This window comes from Carcharhinus amblyrhynchos, chromosome 6, assembly GCF_965287045.1.
Source record: "Carcharhinus amblyrhynchos chromosome 6, sCarAmb.v2.hapA, whole genome shotgun sequence".
In the NCBI taxonomy this organism is placed as follows: Eukaryota; Metazoa; Chordata; class Chondrichthyes; order Carcharhiniformes; family Carcharhinidae; genus Carcharhinus; species Carcharhinus amblyrhynchos.
In genome coordinates, this window is record NC_137329.1 from 66,890,984 (window position 1) to 66,905,081 (window position 14,098).

The 14,098-nt window shown below is 51.0% G+C and overlaps 1 protein-coding gene across 3 annotated transcripts in view; it reads left to right on the forward strand.

The window, feature by feature from the left end:
• Positions 1-13,714, forward strand: part of celf1 (cugbp, Elav-like family member 1) — a 192,190-nt gene extending 178,476 nt beyond the window's left edge. For all 3 annotated transcript variants that reach the window (XM_080190570.1, XM_080190568.1, XM_080190569.1), the window contains 3 exons: positions 1,617-1,760; positions 3,860-4,026; positions 9,749-13,714. In XM_080190570.1, the coding sequence (XP_080046696.1) occupies positions 1,617-1,760; positions 3,860-3,987 (272 nt within the window). In that variant the 3' untranslated portion in view covers positions 3,988-4,026; positions 9,749-13,714. The remainder of the gene's footprint in view (positions 1-1,616; positions 1,761-3,859; positions 4,027-9,748) is intronic.
• Positions 13,715-14,098: the final 384 nt, after the last annotated feature.

Genomic DNA, 14,098 nt, shown 5'->3' on the forward strand with positions numbered 1-14,098 from the left:
ATCGACGGTGCAAGGGTCATCGCCGGGGCTCTGCGGTCACTTCCCTTGCCTCCCGCAGTGGCCTGGGGTGCATCCCATCCGGTCCCGGCGACTTATCTATCTTGATACTATTACTATTTTTGGTATAGTTTGTAAGTTTTCTGTTTTATGCCCGGAGACATGTATCTCTACCATCCTCCTTTCCCCTCTATGATTTCTTCATTATCTGATCAGTGTTCAGCTTTGTAGGAACTTGTTGAGAAATGGCTTCAACCACCAGGCCAATCTCAAAGTAGACGGGACTGCCTCTGTGAATCTTAAAATCAAGTGTAATGTTATTCAGGGATGACCTCTTATTGCCACAGAGGACCAGGAATCGATCAAGAAGGCGAATGGAATGTTGGCCTTTATAGCGAGGGTTTAGAGTATAAAAGCAGGGAGGTCTTGCTGCAACTGTACAGGGTACTGGTGAGACCGCAGCTGGAGTACTGTGTGCAGTTTTGGTCACCGCATTTGCGGAAGGATATATTGGCCTTGGAGGGAGTGCACTAGGCTGATACCGGAGATGAGGGGGTTAGCTTATGAGGAGAGATTGAATAGACTGGGTCTGTACTCTTGGAGTTTAGAAGGATGAGGGGGGATCTTATAGAGACATATAAGATAATGAAAGGGATAGAAAGGGTAGAGGTAGAGAGATTCTTCCCACTTAGAAAGGATAGCAGAACTAGAGGGCACAGCCTCAAAATAAAGGGGGGGGGTGCAGTTTTGATCGGAGTTGAGGAGGAACTTCTTCACTCAAAGGGTGGTGAGCCTCTGGAATTCTCTGCCCATTGAAGTGGTGGAGGCTACCTCACTGAATAAATTTAAGTCACAGGTAGATAGGTTTCTGATAGACAAGGGAATTAAGGGTTGTGGGGAGAAAGCGGGAAAGTGGAACTGATCCACTTCAGATCAGCCATGATCTTACTGAATGGCGGGGCAGGCTCGAAGGGCTAGATGGCCTACTCCTGCTCCTATTTCTTATGTTCTAAGAGGTTAATGACAAACAGGATTTATTACAAGTGAGATTCAGTATGAGTGGGGCTTGAGCTGGAGTTCAGTCCAAGTGGAGTCTGCCAGGTTGTTTGGTACATGCTGGGTCTGGGGCAGGGCAAATGTATGAAGCATTTAATGTTGAGCATTATTGTGACAGTTTTTATGATAAACAATAGAGGGTGTGATCTGAGAGTGTGGAAATCACACCCACCTTGCTATTCTTCATCAAGTTGTTCACTGATAAATCCTGTGCTGTGTGACTGCAGTCAGCTTAACTTCAGCAAATAATGTTTTTTCCACTTGTTGCTCTCCCCATCCCCATCTCACTCCCCCCCTTCTGCTCTACCCATCCTCCAACCTAACTCCCATTCTCCCCAATCCTCTCCCATCCGCCTCCCGCGCTCTCCATCCACCTCCCACGCTCCCCCTGCCTCCCCCGCCGCTCTGCATGCCCCGCCCCCGCCGCTGCTCTCCCTGTCTGTCACCTTCTCCCTCGGCCTCTCCCCTGCCCGCCCCTCTCCCCGTCTCGCTCCCCACCCCCACCCCTCTCCCTGCCCCGGTCGCTCCTTCCCCCGCTGTCTCCCTCTCTTTCTCTGCCTTAGGACCAGAGGGAGGAAATCTGTTCATATATCACTTGCCCCAGGAGTTTGGAGATCAGGACCTGCTCCAGATGTTTATGCCTTTCGGAAATGTCGTTTCTGCCAAGGTTTTCATTGACAAACAGACAAACCTAAGCAAATGTTTTGGTAGGTATGTGACTTGTAATGGTGTCAGTCAGCCTGTCGTAATGTTTAGTCTCGGTGTTGAATGTTGTGAGCTTGCTTTTGGATTGAGAGCGTTAAAGTCCTGACCAGCCCCCTACTCTAGCCCCTAGGGGGAACGATGTGTGTGTGGCTGCAGTGCTACATTCCGCTCTCAAGCCAGTTGGCTGATTCAGTGCTCATTTTATCATGGTTGGGTTGTCAAAGAAGTGGAAATGCTTCAAAAACTGTTTGCCCACAGATTGGTGCCCAGCAGCAGAATTCCAACAGGCAGATCTGGGGCGCGTCCCCATTAGTACAGGCTGACTGTAATCTTTTTTCACTTTATCTTTGCTTTGGTATAGAGCCTGCACTTCTCTCCAACTATCGAAACACTCCCAAAGGGCTGTTGGAGCTTATGCTCAACTTCCATGCTCTTCAAGAGCATAACTGTTATGAAGTTAGTGTTTGTAAAATCATTTAAAAAATTCTAAAATGCTAAGAGTTGTAAAATTGCAAGATCTCTTTAAAATTGCAATTTTTTGCTATGCTTAGGGTGTTAAAAGAGATGCAGTTGCAAAATACAGAGTGAAACATTGTATCGAGAGGCTAGGCAGTAGTACTGCCAAGCCAACAGGCTGTTTTTGAAGTTTACCCAATCAGTTTAAACTAGGCATTGAATGACAACAGCCTATCAGATTTGAATTTGTTGTTTTGATAACCTGTAAACCAATCCTATTGTGGGGATTTTGGTATGTCATCGGGGGTATAAGAGCTACTGCTCCCAACTCCACAGAACCAATTGCCTCTGCCAGCCAGCCTTTGCCACAGATCACAGTTTGAGAGAGAAAGACAGCCAGCAACTGTCTGTGCCAGCATCATAGCCACATCTATGACTTAAAAGAAAACCTCATCTCAATTGCAAAGGTACCAACAGAAAATAGTGAAGACAGAAGAAGTCAGCAAAGAAGACAGAAGATTCCAGAAGCCAACAAACCTGGGTGAAATTTTGAGAGTGATGAAGCGCAGATATTACCCCTTCTCTCACACTAACAGAGAGTGAGGTACTTCTCTGAGTGGTTGAGTGATAGTTCTCAGAGAGGGGATCAACCTTTCATTTCGTAACAACACTTTACAGCTTTTCATAAGTCCGACATTTCAAACGTACTTTGGCAGAAGACTTCCTGCTATGCATTTTGTCAAGGTGCTCATTACAGCTGCATTGTGCTGATGATGTGCCTTATAAATGGTGACAGGCATTAAAACATGAGTTACTCTGTGCAAGATTCCTAGACTCTGACCTACAGGTGAAGCCATTGTATTTACTTGGCTGTTTACTTGGCATTTACTTGGCTGACTGAGTGCTGCGCTGTCAGAGGCCCAGTACTGAGGGAGTGCTGCACTGTCAGATGGTCAGTACTGCTGGTGCACTGCACAGTCTAAGGATCAGTGCTGCGAGAGTGCTGCACTGCCAGGGTCAATGCTGAGGGAATGCTGCCATCTCAGGGGTAGTACTGAGGGAGTGCTGCACTGTCAGAGGGTCAGTACTGGGGATATGCTGAGCTGTTGGAGGCTCCGCTCTGTCAAAGATTCTGTATTGACAATGTCACCACCTTACCAGCTCCTGTACACTCTTCCTCGTCATGTACTTTGCCTCTTTCTACAGTCCTATAGTGTCCTACAGACACCACCCAACCAATGATTTCCTTTCAACAGCCCTGTTAAACTTTGCTTTTTCATGGATTCTATTCATACATTTGTTCTCTCCACAGTCCATGCAGTCTTTTCATGATGTATTATTGTAAACTTTTCACACATTTCACACTCCTTTCTTGGGCCGTGGACTCTACCCAGACATGTGCTATTCCCTTGCACAGTTTAATGGGAGTAAATATGTTCTGTAAGTCAGACAGCATGTGTAGAGAAAGTGAATGTTTTTCTCAGAAAGGGAGAGGTCTTTCCTAAATGGGCAATGTGAAAAGCTCTCTTCTGTGTCTGAATTTGCTCCACTTGAACAACCTCACTTCTGGCTAGGATTGGCTGTTTGAATGCCAAGTTTGTTTGAGTCTCTCCTATTGACTCTGCTGCTGTGTTTTTGATTGCAGGGTTTGTAAGCTATGACAATCCAGTCTCCTCACAGGCTGCCATACAAGCAATGAATGGCTTTCAGATTGGCATGAAACGCCTGAAAGTACAACTCAAGCGATCAAAGAATGACAGCAAACCATACTGAGCTTTAGTCAAAATAAACTTGAGTTAAACATATTCACTGGTAAGTTGGACTCAGCTGTGGAACCAATTACAAGAGAGCGTGGTCGTCAAACTCCTTGGGTAACCCCAACATGATGGGGCCATTTTCAGCACTCTCAGTCTTTCTGTGTGTGTGTGTGTGCGTGTGTTTCACTTGTTTTTATTGACAAAATTAATAGTATGATTTCCTGTTGTGAAGTTTTATATACACACACACGTACCAATGCTTTGTACAAGGGTAGTCTAAAGGTATTTTTCTTCAGAGATTTTAGCTGCCATATCACTTAGAATTTGGAGTTTGCTGTGCGTTTAGACGGCCAATTGTGTTAATGGAGAGAATCACTGCCGTTCAGAGGCATCTGTCAAAGTTCTTACTGCATAGCCGCCCTTTGAGGACTGAAGGACTTTCGATTTGAGTTGTCTCTTGCCATATTTGCCATACTATAAAATGCTATACCATTGCAGTATTAACTGAGGTGGTGAAGGAATGGAGTAGCCATAAGGAACTGGACAATATAGACAGTTGTAGTTCCAGAACATAATGCCAATGCCATCACCTCACACTTCTCCATCTTCCTTTCCCTCAATTTCAGTTCTGTTTTCTGCTTTGCTTTCCTCCACCATTTTGTTCTCATCTTCTCCCCTCCCTCTCGCCTGCATTCACCATCCTCCCCCACCTCAACGCCCTCTCCTCTCTCTCCTGCACCTCTCGTCTCTCTCTCTCTCCCCTCTCCCACCACACGTCTACCCCTCACCCCTTTGCCCCACCCCTTCCCTGTCACCACCCCTTCCCTGTCACCACCCCTTCCCTGTCACCACCCCTTCCCTGTCACCACCCCCTCCCTGTCACCACCGCCCCCCCCAAGCTTGCCCTCTCGCCTCCTTCCCCCCTTCTCTCGCCTTCCCCCCTCTCGCCTTTTCCCCCCTCCCCCCCTTCCCCGCCTCCACCCCCTCCCTGCCTCCACCCCCTCCCCGCCTCCCTCCGCCCCTCCCCGCCTCCCTCCGCCCCTCCCCGCCTTCCTCCGCCCCTCCCCGCGTTCCTCCGCCCCGCCTTCCCCCCTCTCCCATCGCCTCCTCCCTGTCCGGCCTTCCCCCCCTCCCACCTTCTCCCCTCTCCGACCCCCCCCCCACGTTTTCCCCCACACGTCCCCCCCGCTCCCCCTGTCTCTCCCACGTCCCCCCCGCCCCCCTGTCTCTCCCCCGTCTCTCCCGCCCCCCCCGTCTCTCCCGCCCCCCCGTCTCTCCCGCCCCCCCGTCTCTCCCGCCCCCCCGTCTCTCCCGCCCCCCCCGTCTCTGCCGCCCCCCCCGTCTCTCCCGCCCCCCCGTCTCTCCCGCCCCCCCGTCTCTCCCGCCCCCCCGTCTCTCCCGCCCCCCCGTCTCTCCCGCCCCCCCCGTCTCTCCCGCCCCCCCCGTCTCTCCCGCCCCCCCCGTCTCTCCCGCCCCCCCCGTCTCTCCCGCCCCCCCCGTCTCTCCCGCCCCCCCCGTCTCTCCCGCCCCCCCCGTCTCTCCCGCCCCCCCCGTCTCTCCCGCCCCCCCCGTCTCTCCCGCCCCCCCTGTCTCTCCCGCCCACCCGTCTCTCCCACGTCCCCTCCGCCCCCCCGTCTCTCCCGCCCCCCCGTCTCTCCCGCCCCCCCCGTCTCTCCCGCCCCTCCCGTCTCTCCCGCCCCTCCCGTCTCTCCCGCCCCCCCCGTCTCTCCCGCCCCTCCGTCCCTGCCGCCCCCCCGTCTCTCCCGCCCCCCCGTCTCTCCCGCCCCCCCGTCTCTCCCGCCCCCCCGTCTCTCCCGCCCCCCCCGTCTCTCCCGCCCCCCCGTCTCTCCCGCCCCCCCGTCTCTCCCGCCCCCCCGTCTCTCCCGCCCCCCCGTCTCTCCCGCCCCCCCGTCTCTCCCGCCCCCCCGTCTCTCCCGCCCCCCCGTCTCTCCCGCCCCCCCGTCTCTCCCGCCCCCCGTCTCTCCCGCCCCCCCCGTCTCTCCCGCCCCCCCCGTCTCTCCCGCCCCCCCCGTCTCTCCCGCCCCCCCCCGTCTCTCCCGCCCCCCCGTCTCTCCCGCCCCCCCCGTCTCTCCCGCCCCCCCGTCTCTCCCGCCCCCCCGTCTCTCCCGCCCACCCGTCTCTCCCACGTCCCCTCCGCCCCCCCGTCTCTCCCGCCCCCCCGTCTCTCCCGCCCCCCCCCCGTCTCTCCCGCCCCCCCCCCGTCTCTCCCGCCCCTCCCGTCTCTCCCGCCCCTCCCGTCTCTCCCGCCCCTCCGTCCCTGCCGCCCCCCCGTCTCTCCCGCCCCCCCGTCTCTCCCGCCCCCCCGTCTCTCCCGCCCCCCCGTCTCTCCCGCCCCCCCGTCTCTCCCGCCCCCCCGTCTCTCCCGCCCCCCCGTCTCTCCCGCCCCCCCCGTCTCTCCCGCCCCCCCCGTCTCTCCCGCCCCCCCCCGTCTCTCCCGCCCCCCCCGTCTCTCCCGCCCCCCCGTCGCTCCCGCCCCCCCGTCTCTCCCGCCCCCCCGTCTCTCCCGCCCCCCCGTCTCTCCCGCCCCCCCGTCTCTCCCGCCCCCCCGTCTCTCCCGCCCCCCCGTCTCTCCCGCCCCCCCGTCTCTCCCGCCCCCCCCGTCTCTCCCGCCCCCCCCGTCTCTCCCGCCCCCCCGTCTCTCCCGCCCCCCCCGTCTCTCCCGCCCCCCCCGTCTCTCCCGCCCCCCCCGTCTCTCCCGCCCCCCCCGTCTCTCCCGCCCCCCCCGTCTCTCCCGCCCCCCCCGTCTCTCCCGCCCCCCCCGTCTCTCCCGCCCCCCCGTCTCTCCCGCCCCCCCCCGTCTCTCCCGCCCCCCCCGTCTCTCCCGCCCCCCCCGTCTCTCCCGCCCCCCCGTCTCTCCCGCCTTTCCCCCCCGCCTTCTCCCCCCCGCCTTCTCCCCCCCGCCTTCTTTCCCCCCTCCCGCCTTTTCCCCCCTCCCGCCTTTTCCCCCCTCCCGCCTTTTCCCCCCTCCCGCCTTTTCCCCCCTCCCGCCTTTTCCCCCCTCCCGCCTTTTCCCCCCTCCCGCCTTTTCCCCCCTCCCGCCTTTTCCCCCCTCCCGCCTTTTCCCCCCCCCGCCTTTTCCCCCCTCTCCCGCCTCCCTCGTCTCCCCCCTCCTCCCCTCTCTCCCTCCTTTCACCTCTCCATCTCTCCAACCATTTCTCCTCTCCCTCACCCTCTTTCATCTTGCCTCTGCCTTTTTCTCACTCTTTCCCTCTCCCACACCTCTCCCCCATTTCCCTCCCTCTCTCATCTCTCCCCCCCCCTCTCTCTTATCTCTTCCCCCACATCCCTTCCCCTCATTATCCCCTTCTCTGCTTTCCTATGTTATATCTGACACTACATCAGTCCTCACAGGGTTGGGCACTGCCATTGAGCTCCCACTTAATCTCTCGAACTCCAAAGAAACCCCATGCTGTGCATATACCGTACTCAACTTGAATATCTACTTCCAGATGTTTGGAGGGTCACATCAAACTCCTCTGGAATTTTATTCTCTCCAGTTATTTTTTTTTGGAACCAATGGAATTTTTAAAACTAAACAGCCAAAATGTTTTCTTGTTTTCACACATTCAACTGAAAAAATCCCCCAGGGGATGAATGAGAATTTGTTTTAAAAATGCACAAAATGAGATTGGAATGAATGTACAATTACAGTTCTACCTTTTCTATTTTTATAGAGGTTTTTTACTGCTCCCAAGTGTTGGAGATTATTTATTATCTGAGATATTTTACTGGGGAAATCAGTGTTTTGTAGGCAATTGGCTTACATGGCTGTTATATGCAATGTTTGAGGTGGAACTACTGAAACAGGGTCCCGCTGAAGCTCTTTGATCCAAATACTTGAAACTTATTGTTTTTTAAATAGCTGTTTCAAGAGAAGCAGAAACTTTAATTTAAAAAGAAATGGCAAAATTCAGTCAAACCATTGCCTGTGTCAAGTGCCAGTGTCAGATATGCTCTCATTGAAAAGTTTGATTTTTTTGTTTAATGTTGTCTTAACAGGACTCAGATGATGAGTGTGGGTTTCAAACTCGGGAATTATCCATGTGATGGGTGTTGTAGAGTGTGGCCAGTGGGGAGAACAACATGTTCAGGGCAGGGGAGCCATGACACAAAAGCAAGCCATCAATATTTAAATTCAACCCTTGGAGAAACAGCAGAGATTGATTCTGCACTCTCCTGGCCCCATCTCCCACCTCCCCATCAAACTGAACCCTCAGTGCACGCAAAAACTGGCTTCTCCATCTCTCCCTCCCTCTTTGTCCCCTGCTCCATTCCCCAAATTCAATGTGCTGAATCACTACTATTGCTCCCCAAGTGCCGTGGAATCGAATCCTAGTTTGCACTGGGGAGCCAGATCTCTGCATGTGGAACTGATCATTGTGAAGGACTCCAATATCCATAAGGTAGAAACCATCTTCCTGCCCCTCCACAGATCTGTGCAGATGATCCAGATGGACACACAAAAGGAATGCTGCACTGTCTCAGAGTCTGTACTGAGAGAGTGTTGTACTGTCAGAGTCTGTACTGATAGAGTGCTGCACTGCCAGAGGGTCAGTACTAAGGAAGTGCTGCACTGCCAGAGGGATCAGTAATGAGAGAGTCTGGAAGTTGTCATAGTCCTAGATGACCATAGGCTGCTCTCCCCTTTAAAGGGCAGAGCTGATTGGGGATGATTTAACCTGAAGATCACCACACCTCAGGCAAGGGCTGAGAAGGCAGACCTTCATGAATAACCTCAACTAGTACAGGAATTGATCCTGCACTTCTGGCATCGCTCTGCATCAATAACCAGCCATTCAGCCAACTGAACTAAACTGAGGAACGCTGCACTTTCGGAGGGTCAGTACTGAGGGATTGTTGCACTGTCAGAGTTGCCATTTTTCAAATGTTGTTACATTGGTGCATTGTCTGCCCACTCAGGTAGATGTAAAAGATTTGCCAGCACGATTGGCAGAGGAGCAGAGTCCCTCGAGACTAATTAATGTGCAATTTGCCAGCTGAGTTCCCCATGTTACAGGAACTTGCACTTGAGAAAGGGTGGTTTTGAGATGGTAGAAGGCACTGAAATGTTTCCTCCTGTCACATATACTGAAATTGACCTGCATCTGTGTTATTGGAGTGGTTAATAACCAGAGCTTTATGAAGCGGTGACTCAACTTTACTTCCAGGCCACTGTTCATCTCTCGTTACATGATTTGTAGCTGGGAACATTTTTTTTTCAATGCTGCTTTACCTGTACAAATCTTTTCAGTGAATTTTTCTCATCCTCAGTATCTGTGCTAGTCTGTCCCCAGTTTGTGTCTGTCTGTTCACTTACTGACATCCTCCCTTTGACAGAAAATATCTCCTTTATTGCAATCAGCAAAGTGTAAATAAAAGGACACAGGGTGAGGGCCCCTGCCCATTCCTGATCTTCCAATCCCTTACCCCTTTGGGTGGCTTGGGGTTGTCTGGCATCCTAGTTGTGTGTGTGTGTGTGTGTGTGTGTGTGTGTGTGTGTGTGTGTGTGTGTGTGTGTGTGTGTGTGTGTGTGTGTGTGTAATGTGGGTGTGTGTAATGTGGGTGTGTGTGATGTGTATGTATTGCATCTGTTTAGCATGTGCTGTTTCTGTCCCCATTTTTCAAATTATGCATTGACCCCATGCACTGTATCATTGTGTTTTGTTCTTAATTTTAATTTTATTTTATTTCTTCCTTTTTTATGGCTTTGTGTAACTTGGTCCTTCTCCCTTTCTGGTTTTGTTTTTTTTTTCTAGATATCTTCGTGCCCGTTTGTTCATCGTCTGCCTAGCATGTTGCTGTGACGTCCAAGTTCATCGTCCCCTCGTTGTCTCTCAGCTTCTCTGATGCTTGACCTCTACTGAACTTTGATCTTGTTTTGATCTTATTAAATTTGATATATTTCAGAAACCTTTTGTTCGCCTCTTCCCCTGTCCCTTGCCCCACCTAAACCCCACTCAGTACTGCTGGGGTAGGCTGCATTAAACATTTAAATCTTCTTTAAGAGTCTATTTTTCTAGAATTTCTTATCTAAATTGCAGCATTTTGACACTTCTTTCTACTCCTTTTTGCGAAGCGCCCTTTCTAGTATGAGCAGAGGCTTTATATCTTGAGCAACCAGTTGATAAAAAAGCAGAAAATGATTTGTGTGTGATCTTGTTTCCGTTTTTTTTAAAGTTGCAGTATGTTTAGAACAGTGTGGAGTGTTTGCCATATTTTGTTCCAAGGGAAATGAAGCTGAGGTGCATCTCCTCCACAGGTTGCCAGAGCTAAGGTTTATCTTTCTTCAGTTCAATTATTACCTTCCCCAATCACCCACCTGCATATCCCACTCTATGTTGGCCCTCCCCTCCCCATCTCTTCCCCAGCCCCTCGCCAGCCCATCTCCCCTCTCTCCCCTGGTCCATCTCCCCTCTCTCCCCTGGTCCATCCCCCTTGCTTCCAGTCCGTGCATTTGTTCACTCTCCCCTTGGCCCGCGCTAGCTTGCTTGCTCTCCCCGCGGCCCGCGCTCGCTCGCTCACTCTCCCCGCGGCCTGCGCTCGCTCGCTCTCCCCGCGGCCCGCGCTCGCTCGCTCTCCCCTCGGCCCACGTGCGCGCGCTCGCTCTCCCCGCAGCCCGTCTCTCTCCCACCTCCGCCCACCCACGCTCTCTCTCTCTCTTCTCCACCTGCTCCCTTTCTCCCCTCCGCCTGCCTGCTCTCTCTCTCTATCTCCCTTCTGCCCACCCGCTCTCTCTCTCTCTTCCCTCCACCCACCCGTGCTCTCACTCTCCCCTCCGGCCGCCCGCCTGCTCTCCCCTACGTCCACCCACATTGTCTCTCTCTCTCCCTCTTCCCTCCGCCCGCCCGTGCTCTCCCTCTTCCCTCCACCCACCCGCGCTTCCCGTGGCCTGCATCCTCCTTCTCCCCTCCCCCACCCTCTCTCTCCCCCCTCCTTCCTCACCCTCTCTCTCCCCTTCCCCACCCTATCTCTCCCCTCCTTCCTTCCCCACCTTCTCTGTCCCCTCCCTCACTGATACTGGAGTGACGTTAATAAAAATGAGTTTGAATAACTTCTTTCAAGGCGGTGGCCATTTCCCATCGGGTTTATTTTTGGCACTTTGGTTTTCTGTCTTTAGCAGTAAGTGTTTGAAGAAACAAAACAAAAATGGGAAGTCTTTTGTTTAATGTTGTCGAGTTTGGTGTGAATATACCCTTGCATGTATTGTATTTCTCAGCAAAATGTGATGTGACTTATTAACTCGATTTAGTGCCAAGTGTTATTTGCATGTTACAGCCTTTTCCACTTTGTACTGCTTTTCTCTCTTTCTGACTTCAAGTTTACTGTTTGATAAGGTGCAAAAATAATGAGTTGGAGGTTTAAATAAAGTATATTTTTGAACTCTGGTGTTGCAAATATGCACAAAGCAGGTGGGTCTTGTTGAACATTTCCCCTCCATCTGCTTCCACCCAGCCACAGACTGGCAGCAATCCCACACACACATGTTGATGCAGTGTGTGTAGTGAGCTTCTGTGTTTCTGTTTACATCTATCTAGAAATGTTTGGTTTTCCTCGGGGTTAGTTGTCAAATGACTTGGTGTTTGGTGTAATCTATGTGGAATGAATGGGAGGGAGATATTCCGAGAGCTGGATACTTTATGAAGTGAATCACAGCTGGGATTCTGGAGAAGCACAGTGCTGGTGTCTGTTGGGTTTGGGTACATTTCTGCTAACTCATTGGCTGCTGAGGGTGGACAATCCATTCCCTCTCTTGGAAAATCTCCATTCGGATATGTCTTCATGACTGGTGCAACCTCAAACATCAACTTCCAACATCACCTCACAATCTACACAATGAATCCTCAACCCAAAATACCCTCCAACACGTCCCCTGTCCCCCTGGACCCAGAACGCACGCTTCCTCCAACCTGGAACGCCAGCCCTTCAACCCATAATGCTGCCGCCTTTGACATGGAACGGCTGCCCCTAACTCTGGAATGCCCCTCCCCCTCAGCCCAGAATGTCCTCTCAACCCATAATGCCCACCCTCTTCAACCCGTAGTGACTCGCAAACCTCCAACCCAACACTGTCTCTTAACCATCCCCCCAAGCACCTACAGTCCTGTCTCTTAAACCTCCCTCCACACTCATAGTTCTGTCTCTTTAACATGCTCCCCCCCCCCCCCAATGGTCCTGTCTCTTAAAACCTTCCAATATGCACACCTCTGGTGCAGTCTCTTAATATCTTCCCACCCGACCTTCTTGTGCCCCACTGATTGCTCTGTTTTTTCAAAATCTCCTGCAGCCCTTCATAGCCTTGCCTCTTTAAGACATTAGGATACAAATGGACAAGGATGTGCCAAGCACTGAATATATTATTGATGCATACAAATCTGACTCTCCCAACACAATACATATTCCTGAATCTCCTAATCTGCCAGTTTAGTAACTGAAATCCCTCCATTCCTGTTAATCATACTTTTCAAATAAAATGGCCCCTTAAAAAAGAAATTAAATCTCCCAGCTCCTAATTTCTCCGTAGGAGGCAATGATTGATTTGCCTGCCCTTTCTCCTTGAATTTTGACCCTGTTTTAAACCAGTTAGTTGGGAGATTTATTCCGGATGCACACCAGCTCACCTGCAGGGTCTTACAACCGTACGGTAGAGCTTGAGCCTACCAGGCACACTCACCAATGTGCTTGGAATGGGGGAACAGTATTACCGTTCAAATCCTCAGTTCACTAACCCTGCTAACTTGTACAGGACAGGCAGTCTCACATCAGCTCAAGCCAGAGTAGATAATAACACTCCAGTTGTGCCCACAAAGTACATTCATTATGGCTCCCGTTCTCTCTTCATTAAATAATTGCTCAGAATTAAACCCCCCCCCAACACAACAAACCTGGACAGCCTGTACTCCTTCACCAGGGAAACTTGATTCCTGATTGACAGGTGATGAGGGTGCTGCGAGGTGTGGAGGAGAGTGGTAGCACCACTGTAGTTGCCTCACCCCTTAAACACTCTTTGGCTATGTTCCCTCTCCAGTATCATTGCCAATCCTCATTCAGTGGCCCTAACTGTATTGCCTGCACCAGAATCCTGTGGAAAATACTTAGCAGATGTTTAATTGCCATCTTGTTGTCTTTTGATAATGTAAAGATTACAAATGAACACAAAATACTTGAGTGACTGATTTTTTCCAAACTCTTGCTGCTTTGTGAGTTAACAAACAATTCAGAATCCTGTGGGCTTTTTATTGGTACAAACTGATTGTATTTAACTATAGATTTTGTAAAACTTTGCCTTTTATACAAGGACTATAAAACGATTAACAAATGTGAACGTTACTGATTTCTAGAAGTTTGCCACAATGACCAAACCTCTCTACTAAAGTAAAATGCCATTTTGCTCTCTTATTACAAAAGGAAAAGCTTCTTTTTTTGCAGAGTGTCATTATTTAGTGCGATTTTCTTTTGTGATGTAACCTTGAGACAAATTATGGAATTAATAATAAAAAACCAAAAAAACCACTTAAATTGTTTTGGAGCCAACAGTTTGTGTAGAAGAATGGCAAAATGTTGCTAGATTGAATAAAGCTGGTATTTGTTTCAGATTTTTCCTACTATTTTTGTCTTGAAAGGGTACTAAACTGTTTTAACTGCACGCACAGATTTGCAGTCATTTTGTATGAGTGTGTGGTACCTTCCTTGTTTAGTATTTACTATTAAACAGTTTGAGAAGATTCTGCCATCTGCCTCTTTTCTGCATGTGTGTGTGTGTGTGTGTGTGCATGCACGAAGTGCATACAGATACTTTACATTCACGAATGTGTCTGTGATTGTTATATTCATTCTGGGATCTAGATGTCACCAGCATTTAATATTCTCCTCTCGTGTTATTAAGAGCATGATAATTGAATCATCGTGCTCTGGATGAATCCCATAGTAATTTTAGGTAGAGAATTCCAGATTTGGCCCAGTGAAATAAAATAACGGTGATTTATTTTTTATTCATTTACAGGATGTGGGTGTTGCTGGCTAGGCCAGCACTTACTACCCATCCCTATTTGTCATTATGAAGGTGGCGGTGAGCTGCCTTCTTGAACCACTGCAGTCTCTTTGGTGTA